The sequence below is a fragment of the Acinonyx jubatus genome, chromosome A3 (genome assembly GCF_027475565.1).
Source record: "Acinonyx jubatus isolate Ajub_Pintada_27869175 chromosome A3, VMU_Ajub_asm_v1.0, whole genome shotgun sequence".
In the NCBI taxonomy this organism is placed as follows: Eukaryota; Metazoa; Chordata; class Mammalia; order Carnivora; family Felidae; genus Acinonyx; species Acinonyx jubatus.
The window spans coordinates 88,426,101-88,436,972 of NC_069388.1; the positions used below are offsets into that span (position 1 = coordinate 88,426,101).

The window sequence follows — 10,872 nt, forward strand, 5'->3', positions numbered from 1 at the left end:
TAATCTCCCACCACTGCCTGTTCCTTCACATGTATTCCGTGCTCCAGTCAGATTGGACTCTCGTGTTCCCGGAGCAGCCCCTGGACTAGCTTATCCAAAGAGGTGTGTTAATATTTGCCCTGAACCTAAAATCTCCTTTCTCTATTTCTGCCTTCCCTGCTCATCTTAAAGTTTTGCCAGGTCTCCTTCCCTTCAATCAGATTGATTCTGTTCTTGAAACTCTCAGGGCTCTTATTATCTGTAATGCAGTTGACATCATTTACCTGATAGTGTAGTCATTTGTCAGTAACTAGATTTTAACTTTTTACTGGTTGGGGCTTGAGTCTTATTCATATTTGTGTTCCCTGGAGGTTAAGCACAGTGTATGCACTGGAATGCACTCAGGAAGTGATTATGGAATTGAAAGGAAAGGACTGTGCCAAGCCTTAATTCAGAATCCTCAGATATTGTCATCAGACTATCATGTGACTGTGTGGTCCCTGGTTTGTTACCTCTCCAGCAATTCAGAGCTCGCTGTTGAATGTGCAGAAACAGAACATCCTTTTGCACTTAAAAAAATTTTTTTTGTAATATTTATTTTTGAGAGAGAGATGGAATGCGAATGGAGGAGGAACAGAGAGAGAGGGAGACACAGAATCCGAAGCAGGCTTCAGGCTCTGAGCTGTCAGCACAAAGCCTGACACAGGGCTCGAACCCATGAATGGTGAGATCGTGACCTGAGCCGAAGTCAGACGCTTAACCGACTGAGCCACCCAGGCACCCCATGTACTTTTTGTTTTTTTTTTTAAATGAAAAGTGACCATGAAAAACACCCTAATTTGAGCCTGTGGGCTCTCTCTCAGGGCTTTTCCGTGGTGTCCAGGGACTGGGCCTATCCTTGGCATTCTGAACCAGGCTTATAAGCTGCTCTGTGCATTCATGCCTCTTTTGAGGACCAGAATGTGTTTTTCGTGGTTTTGTTTTGGCACTTTAGCGTTCTTCTAAATGAATAAATTCAGCATTAAGTAGTTATCCAAAGTATTTTCTGTTACCCAGGATATCTCTGATGTATTTCTTTATAAGTCGTACTCTCCAATATTCTTATCTGAGATAAAAGACTTAAAATAAAAATAAAAGCTCAGTGGAGTGAGGAGGTTATTTTTTTTATCCTCTGTGTTAGACTGTGACAGAGAATTCCTGGATAGCTCAGGAACTTGTTTGTTTTCTTTTGTTTTTCAGTTTTTGTTTTAGTTTTAAGTAGGCTCCACACCCAGCATGGAGCCCAATGTGGGGATAGAACTCATCACCCTGAGATCAAGACCTGAGCTGAGATCAAGTGTCAGATGCTTAACTGACCAAGCCACCTAGGCACCCCAAGAACTTGTTTTAAGTAGTAGGTTACCCTCATCTTGAGTGATTAAAGCCTGTTTTCTTAAAGTAATGTACTTGCAATGGCTGTGCCCACAACCCTCTTCCTTCTGTCGTTAGGCTGAGATCCCCACTCACTGCCCATAGTTCGAGGAACCCCAGTGATTTGGCTTTGCCCTCCCAGGACTGCCTACTCTGGGGCCTGCTTGGGAAGCCTCTCCCTGTGGTCTTACACTTTTCTCCTTTCTCCATTACAGCTCCTACAATCGACGGACTGCGCCATGTGGTGGTGCCTGGGAGGCTCTGCCCGCAGTTCCTCCAGTTAGCCAGTGCCAACACTGCCCGGGGAGTAGAGACATGTGGAATTCTCTGTGGAAAACTGGTAAAAAACAAACGCTTTCCTGAGCTGAGCCTGTTTCTTCCCCCTTGGCCTCCTGTGACTCTGAGAGAAGATATCCAGGGTCAGTTACTCTTTACAACGATCCCTCTGCAGAAGGAACCATGGATAGCATAATGCAATGTTACTTTGGATTTGGTGACTTGCATTTCATTGATTTTCTCAGTCCCTTGAATTGAACTGATTATTTTAATTCTAGTAGTAAGAAATAGCTAATTCTAAACTTGGGAGACCAAGAGTCAGCGTTACCTATATATCAGTTTCTGAGTACCTGCTTTATGGTAGGCCTGGGAATATAACATATGTAAGGCTATGAGCCCAGCATGCGTCCACAAAACCTACCAAAGCATTTTGGAGCAATGGGAGCTACACCCCCGAAGAGAAATAGCATGCTGAATGGTATACGCAGTAGAGCACTAGGAGTTGGGAGGAAGGAAAGATCACTGAATAGAGGCACTTGAAGAACCCATTACTAACTACTGAATGAATAAATGAGTGAAGGCAATAGACTAACACTGAGCCTTTGAGGATGAGAAGGACTAAGAGAAACAGTAAGAGGGAAGCTACCCTAGACATGAGCAAAAGAAGAGAAATGGTACTATCCTGGAGCTTCTTGGGAATCACAGGCAGACACTTGTGGCTGCAGCCAGAGGCACCTGTGGCTTTGCAGAGTGCCCTTTGCAGTGCACGTGAGCAGCTAAGGTTGGGAACCGCTGAGGTGAGGGACTCAAGGAGCACGAGGACTCTTGCTGGGGTGGGAAGGGCCTTCGCTTGTATAGATGTTTAACTTGCCACAGCTGTGACCACGTGGGGTTGCACAAGTGCCAGGGAGTGGTGACAGGCTGTTTTTCTCCTTTGACAGATGAGGAATGAATTCACCATTACCCATGTTCTCATCCCCAAGCAAAGTGCCGGGTCTGATTATTGCAACACCGAGAACGAAGAAGAACTTTTCCTCATACAGGATCAGCAGGGTCTCATCACACTGGGCTGGATTCATGTAAGCAATTCCGAGCTCTCCGAGGGTTAGTCCTCTCTTCTCTCACCATGTTGTAAACACACTGCTTGTTTCTTTCTTTGAGCAAAGTGAATTGCATGCAGATTATTTAGATGAAGGTTTTTCCCTCTTTCAGATGCAGACTTGACGTTCCTAGCATACTTGACTGCTTCCACTCCAGTATTGATTTCTGGGAACTACTTAGGGTTTTTCCATTTTCTTCATTTTAAAAAAATGGTTTAATGAAAATGAACTTCTTTCCCTAAAGTCCCAGTTTCCTTGTGAGTGTGAATGGTGATAAAATGCTGGCCTAGAGTATATGTGGATATTGACTGTGGAGGTCCTGCCTACTTCATACAAATGGTGTTCCTGAAAATATCCTGAAAATATTTTAATGAACCAAGGAAGTTAATTAATTCAAATGCTTGCATTTGGTCTTTGTTAAAGCATAAAGCAGCATACACCTTTATGTAAACCAGTAGGGTCCTTAATATAGTGGATTTTCAAGTGTCTTCTGTAGCCTTCTGGTGATATTTAGGTAAAAGGTAATTCTATCCCTAAAGAGTATTTCTGCATTTTCCTTCCTATTCCTTTTCAGCCGGTCACTCCACAAACCAAGCTACTTTTTGTGTTGTGTGATAGGCTTACATACAAGCAAGTCAGCTCGTTTCTGGATTTGGGGAGATTACACATACCTGTGTGTTACAATTTGGGAAATACTGACCTGGGAGGCAGTCCCATGTGCCTGTGTCCTTTCTCCATTCTGTGACATTAGTATTTGCCTTCTATTGTGTATCTTCCATTATAGTATATGGGAAGTAGAGAACTTTTTTCTTATCTGCTGGGGGATACAAATTTGAGAAAGACACGACTTTAGTCTCATAAAGTAGATTAGACAAAGAGACAAGTAGTAAGTCTTCCCGGGAGGCAGAATGTGCCAAGTGCCTCGAGAAGTACAAACAGCACAATCAAATCGAGGAGGGAAGGACTGCACCTGGCAGGATTTACTAAGATTTTGACAAGATAGGCTAAGGGAGAATTCCATATGCAGGGGGCAGCACTGGAATAAGCAGACTGTGTTCCTAAGACGTTGAGGTCCAGTTTGGGGTTTATGTCAGGAATCGTAGTAGATAAATAGGCTTTAATGTGATACATTGGAGCAGTGTTCTTGGGGGGAGGGTCTTGGGTGGATAGGCAGAATAGTTCTGCTTTTTAGTAAGTGGGGAACTTTTAAAGGTTTTTGAGTAGAGCAATGAATGATATGATCAAAGCCATTCTTTAGTATATCTAACATAAAGGCAGTTTTAAAGTAGGTCGAGGCAGGGAGATCATTTAAGAGGTTAGCGTGCTGATAAAATCTAATGATGAGAGCTAGGGTGATGGCATTGAATTTGGGAAGGAGATGAATGTTGAATTTCAGAGGATGTGGGGAATGAGTGAGAGGATGATGAGTAAAAGCCAGTGATGACAGAGAGCAGGCCTGACTCACAGGGCTGGCAATGATTATCCCATAAGCAGAAACAGGGGCTCCAGGAGGATAGCTTACTTTGGAAGCAGGGCTAATTGTGTGTTCAGTTCTGAGCATGTTGAATTTAAAGTGTATGTGAGACATTTTGTCAGTGGAGGTAGTTATCAGGCAGTTGGCAGTGTGGCTGGCGCTGGGGGGGCAGGGTCAAGGTGGGAAAGAGATCTGGGAGACCTCTGCATAGAGCCGACCTGAGAAGCCTTGGCACTGGAGAAGAATGGAGAGCAAGCTTGGGGGCAGGCCACCCAGGGGAGCGCAGGGAATAGTTGGTAATGAAGCAAAGAGGCGTGAGAGCAGGGCAAGGACAGTGTAAAGGCACAGAGCCAGAGGAGGAAGAGCACTGCAAACGTTTAAGAAGTAATGGGGATCAAGGATGTGGTCATGGTGAGACGGGCACTAATTTTTTTTAAGATTTTATTTTTATGTAATCTCTAATGCCCAACATGGGGCTTGAACCCACAACTCTGAGATCAAAAGTCACGTGCTCTGCCAACTGCGCTAGCCAGGCACCCCTACACACCAATTTTTTGAAGAGTTTAGCTCACGGGGAAAGGAAGAAAATGGGATGGTGGCTTAAGGAGTAGCCAGGTTGAGAGAATATTTGCTTGATTTATGGTTTAGCATAAAGGTTTGAACATGTGTTTTGTTTTGATTTTGTTTTTTTGAAACCTTTGTATTTGAAATATATAAGAAAGTACATAAGGGTAAATGGATATTTCAGTGAATCATGAAACAAAACATCTGTGTACGTGCATGACGCAGGTCAAGAGATAGAACATTGTGAGAGGCATGGTTCCACCCCCATGCTCTTGCCCTGTCCGCTTCCCCTCTGATACAGGCAGTCTCTCTCCTGACTTTTCCAGGAGTCCTTTGCTTTCTTTATAGTTTTACTACCCTAAATGCATATCCCTGAACTCAGCAGTTTAGTTTTGCCTGGTTTTGAGCTTTATATAAATAGAATTATATGATACATATTCTTCTGTATCTGGCTTCTTTTGCTCAACATTTTTAAGGTTTACTTACATTCTTGTATGTAGTTGTTTCAATATGTTTGTACACCCAGTGAGCCAGCAGAGCTTAGTGGAGCACAGTGGAGCCAGGAGAGGAGATGTAAAGGGGCAGAGACAAGGGAATGCGGAGGTAGGAAAGTATTAAATCAAAAGTACAAAAAGGGGGCTCATCTTCATATGGGGGAGAAAACACTCATCCCTCTGAGACAGAATTGAAGGAAGAAAGAAAGATACAGAGATTTTGGAGGTCTGTTTGGAGGGGTTGACGGAATTCCTTTCATTCAACAGTGTTGCAGTCTAGATTCACTGCCTGGCAGGAGGGAGACGGGTGGTTTTAGGAACTGGAGGAGATGGGGGAAAGTTTGGAATAATCACGGTTTAGACTGCAGGTAGAATTCAGCCGCAAATGAATAAAAGGATTTCTAAATCAGGGTTCAGCTAGGAACAAATTTAGAGCTGAAGTTTATAGTATTTCAGCTCTTTCCCCCTATGATAATTTCTGTGCCATTCCTTCCTAACTGGAGATTAAAAACAAACAAGCAGGCTGTAAGGTTTGCTCAGATCTTAAAATTGGCAAGAGAATTATGCAGAAGATCAGTTCTTCCTTCTCCACTTTGCCAGCTGTAAAATCAGGTTCCCGGGTCAAAAAGTTTGTATGGTCATGTATTGATCACCAACTACTGTGTGAGCCTCCAGTCCAGTATTCGGGAGACTCCTTCATCTGGCTTCAGCCCTGCCTTAGCTCGTATCCCTGTCCTATGGCTGCTCTGCTCCCATCCAGGCACCGAGGCTGCCCCCAGCATCTGCTGTTCTTGTTCATTTCTGCTCCCTTGGTTTATTGTTTTCTCTTCATAAAAATGCCTTCCTCTGTCTCCAGCATGATGGACAACACTATTTTTTTCAAGAAATCCAATTGTTAAGGGAAGGAGAAAGAGAAAGCACAATAGAGGGGAATAGAGACTCAAGACAGGGTTTTTTGATTTAGTTTAACAATTATTTATTGAGCTCCTATGTATCCCTATATTGTCTTTCTACTTTAGATCAGAGGCCTGGATCAGCTTGTTCCATGGCCTCGTTTGTTCCCAGTTAAAATTCTTTGTTCTAACTGTGGGATGAAAGGTGTTGGCACAGGCCTTTTGTCCCTAGCAGTCTGTAGGATCATATTATTAGGTAGAAACTATTTTTCCTTTGTAGTCACCAAAGTTCTTACCTGCCCGATGAGGATCTGCGTGTGGATTTGCTGTCAGCACTCAGCTAACACGTTCCTGTCCTGCAGGCCTCTTCCACAGTGAGCTGGTCACAGCATTCTGTGGGGTGGTGCTTCTCAGATGATGCTGCACATAAGAATCATTGAATGGCTTTTTTAAATTTCAGGATGGCTATTTCTAGGGGTGGGGCACAGGAGCCTGTGCTTTTGACAGGCTCCTCAGGAGCTTCATTTTGTACATGGCAGGTTTGAAAATGCTGATCAAGTACACTTATTTATTTTCTGTGCTTTCTGTCCGTGAAGGTTGGTGGTCTTTTTGAGTCATATTGGGTTGTCTTTTTCCATTCTTGTTCTCGACCGTCACACCCTTCTAAGATTAACATAAGGCATTATATGGTTATTCATTTGTAAAAAAGAATGTGTTCAATAAAACATTAAATGATTGAAAACAATAGAAACTGAATGTACATTTCGATGGTGCTTTAACTGATTACCCTCAAATTTCAGTATCTTGGTCCTTTTCCCAAACAAGATAGGGTCCTTTGTATGATGTAACTACTATTGTCCCCTGCTTCTCCTATCCTTGGATGGTATGCTTTAGCCATAGGACAGCTTTTGTCATTGCCCGTAGAGCTCCACACTCATTCTTGACCTTTTAACACTTCTGTCTGGAAGAGGAATCATTCATCCAACTGTGGTTTGTTAAGTCCTTGACTTTTATCATTTTGAAATATTGGACAGTATATACCATCTATTCCAGAATGGATGACTCTCCATTGCCCTGAGAGCTTGTGAGGGGCCAAATAAGTCTTGATGATCAATTGGAAATTATGAGTTTCCTCTCATACTCATGTTAACCTATATTTGTTTACAGTGCTCAAAAGTAATGAACTTCAGGCATACCCTCTTGTGGCTGCCAGTGACTTTGTACTTGTGAGGGGATTGTGGCCAGCTATTGAGAACCATTTGGGTCTGTTTCCTTTATGGGCCAGGCTTGGCTGTTTCACTCAGAGGGTCTCAGACATGTTTTTCTCTTCTCAGACTCATCCCACGCAGACCGCCTTCCTCTCCAGTGTTGACCTACACACTCATTGTTCCTACCAGATGATGTTGCCAGAGTCAATAGCCATTGTTTGCTCCCCCAAGTTCCAGGAGTAAGTACATAGATGTGGTTCTGGGCATTACAAGGAGACAGTGGGGAAAAGCCTCCAAGGAAAAGTTCTCTATTTGGAAGACCTTGTTCTGTGTAAAGTATATAGACTGTGGTATTAACTGGCTGTTCTAAAAGGTTTCCTTTTAAGCACCATATCCGGATACTCTTACTATTCTTGTTTAAAAAGATATCAAAGCAACAATTTCAATGCTTTTCTAAGAAAAGGACATAAGAAATTTGAAGTGTTTGACTTGAAGCAATGGGAATTTCAAAAGACTGATGTCAGATTAGAGAATTTAAAATCAAACAAATTATCTCAGTTAAATTCTTTTTCATTCTAAATCCTGTTATTTACTATGAATTCTCCCAGCAAAACTAGTGTGGTGGCAGTGATGAGTCATTCCCTAACTCTGATTCATTCACCAGAAAAGAGACCTGTGTGCCAGCATAGTTTTGAAGCTGTCTCAAAATGAGTTCTGTGTGTGTGTTTGGGACTGGGTAGACACCTTTGCTTGATTTGGGCCTGCTTTTTCTTATTGCAGAACTGGATTCTTTAAACTAACTGACCATGGACTAGAGGAGATTTCCTCCTGTCGCCAGAAAGGATTTCATCCACACAGCAAGGATCCACCTCTCTTCTGCGTATGTATCTGTGTAGAAGAGATCAGGGCTGTGCTTCAAGCAGGGAGGACGGTCAGAGCTGATGAGGTGCATTGTCTTTTCTGACCCACATAGAAGATTAGCCTCGTCACTTATCTTTGCAAATCTTCCCAATAAGGACATACATGGGAAGCAGTGTGGGATAGCAGTGGATTTGGGTCGTAGCTCTGCCATCGAAGGACTGTCTGACTTTGATCAGACTTGATCTTCCTGGGCCTCAGCCTCTTATCTGTAAAGGGGAATGACAGTGATGGTAATACTTACTTGATAGGGTTATTGAGAGGATTAAATGAAGTAATATGCAGAAAGCACCTGGTGCAGGAGCTGGCTTGTTAAATGTTAGGTTTTTTTCCCTTCGTCAACACCAGTTGCTAAGCCTGTACTTCAATAAGGGATTTGAATTCAAAGGAAAAAAGCCATTTAAGATAGGTAAAATATATTTGATTTTGCAATTTTGCTTAAATAATAGGGATTTTTATGACCTTTCTAGGAAGCTTGTTTTCCTAAGTTGTATTCTGTGAATAAAAAGTTTCAGTTGCTGTTAGAGCAGTATGTTTCAATTTGCCCCTCAAATCTAATGTGATAGGCTGCTTCACTCCTTGCTGGCTGAGGGGTGTTATTTCTTTTGGGTTCATTAAAAAGTGACCAGTATGGAAAAGGGACTCAGAACCTTGTCACATAAAAGGAACTGGGGATGTTTAGAAGTGAAACCTCAGGGAGGCTCTGAAAACCGGCTTTAAGTTTCAGAAGAATTGTTGTATAGAAAGGTATCGAGTGCATTTCTTAGGACTCCCAGAACTAAAACTAAGACCTCGTGGAATGAGTTTTCAGCTGAGCATGAGAAAGCACTTTCTGACAGATCTGTTGAAAAATAGGTCAGTCTGCCTTAGAATGTAATAAGTGTCTAGGTACCAGGATGATGAAACAGAGGCTGCAAGAAAAGTGCCCAGGTTTTCTGTTATAAAGGCCTCTTTGCATGCCAAAAGTAAGCGTTCCCCATGTGTCAGTGGGTACGCTGTATTAGCTGGTTGACATAGTGACCCCCAAAAATCTAACGAATTCAGCAATTCTTTCAAATAAGTCTGTATTTTGTGAATGTCTCTAGAATATACATTCATTTGAAAAGTGAATGAAGATATATGGGCCCACGTTGATTCAGGCTATGTACAGGTAGGGATTAGAAAGTTACTGATTCCCAGACCCCTTACCATAACTGCCATTTAAGTAGCAGCCTGGCTTCCAGACTGGGAACCACTGGTCAGAATAAGCATGTTAAGTAAGTTTTAAACAAATGACTTCTTAGAATTTTTTAGGACTTTCTCTTTCTTTCTTTTTCCCTGTTGTAGAGCTGCAGCCACGTGACCGTTGTGGACAGAGCAGTGACCATCACAGACCTTCGATGAGAACTTGACTTGAACACCTCCCAAGAATTATAAAACCATACCAGTGTACTGTAGCCCCTTAATTTAAACTTTCCAGAAAGCTCTGAAAGCTTTTTTAGACAGAATTGAAAGTGAGTATCACCTGGGGGAAAACTGATTTTCTGTTTCTGGTTTGAAAAAAAATAATTGGCTGTATTTCTTAGGCAAGTGTGGAGAATAGCATGACCATGCTAAGACAACTTTTCAGTCTGGCTGCAATTAAAAAATTAAGTTGTTAAAATGGTGTAGTGAACACTTACATACCCTTTGTTCTAGATTCACCAGTTGTTAACATTTTTTTTCTTCTCAGCTAGCCTTCTGGTTTCTCTGCCAACTTGTTTATTGTTTACCTTTGGAATTTTTAAGGGCATCTCTGCAGAAATTTGGAAGCCATTTAGAAAATCTTTGGGTTTTTCTGTGGTTTATGACAATATTAATGAAGCTTATTACATGGATGAGGGACAGCCCACCTTGACCAGATGGTGGGGCTTGAAAACCCTGAAGAATGATTTTTGTCAGGAAGTATTGTTATTTAACAAATATTTCAGGATATTTTTTCTTCTACAATAAAATAACCATTAACTTATTTTGTGTGTGTGTGTGTGTGTGCTCTAGAGTGATCTGTTTGATCAAGTGTTGTCTAAACAGGCTAACTGAAAGGTCTGGTTGTTTGGGGAAAGGTGAGGGGAAAATGGAATTTGAGCTGTGCTGGTATTGAAGGTGTGTCCCAGTTCACAGTGAACTGTTGAGTGGTTTTTGTCTGCCTGTTGCGTCTTCCAGGGCTGTGAAATTCTCTGTTCTTTTGGTGTTGTCTCAAGTGGGTCATCCCATTCACTTCCTCCGTATGCCCTAAAAGCTTTCAGCTAAAGATAATAGAGCCTTTGTTTGGAGTGCCAGGTTATACCAAATGAATGATTACATTCCCTTGCCACCCCACCCTACCGATTTTATGATGTTGTCTATTCTTTTCTGACTCAGGCAACATTTAGGAAGCGGTTTGAGACTGTAGTTGATTCTATATTTTCCTTTCTATGAGCTGAGCCTAGCATTGTAAGGTGGCCTAGAAATAATGGTACTGCTTGTGACCCCTCAGGTGACGGCAAGAGGGTAAATACCTTGCATAAGAGAAACATGTTTCTTTTTATATTAAAATTC

At 42.1% G+C, this 10,872-nt stretch overlaps 1 protein-coding gene across 3 annotated transcripts in view; it reads left to right on the top strand.

Annotated features, from left to right (window-relative positions):
- The window catches only part of STAMBP (STAM binding protein), a 36,923-nt gene extending 26,620 nt beyond the window's left edge, over window positions 1-10,303 (top strand). For all 3 annotated transcript variants that reach the window (XM_053200774.1, XM_015064038.3, XM_015064039.3), the window contains exons 6-10: window positions 1,605-1,729; window positions 2,607-2,744; window positions 7,525-7,637; window positions 8,179-8,278; window positions 9,643-10,303. In XM_053200774.1, the coding sequence (XP_053056749.1) occupies window positions 1,605-1,729; window positions 2,607-2,744; window positions 7,525-7,637; window positions 8,179-8,278; window positions 9,643-9,699 (533 nt within the window). In that variant the 3' untranslated portion in view covers window positions 9,700-10,303. The remainder of the gene's footprint in view (window positions 1-1,604; window positions 1,730-2,606; window positions 2,745-7,524; window positions 7,638-8,178; window positions 8,279-9,642) is intronic.
- Window positions 10,304-10,872: the final 569 nt, after the last annotated feature.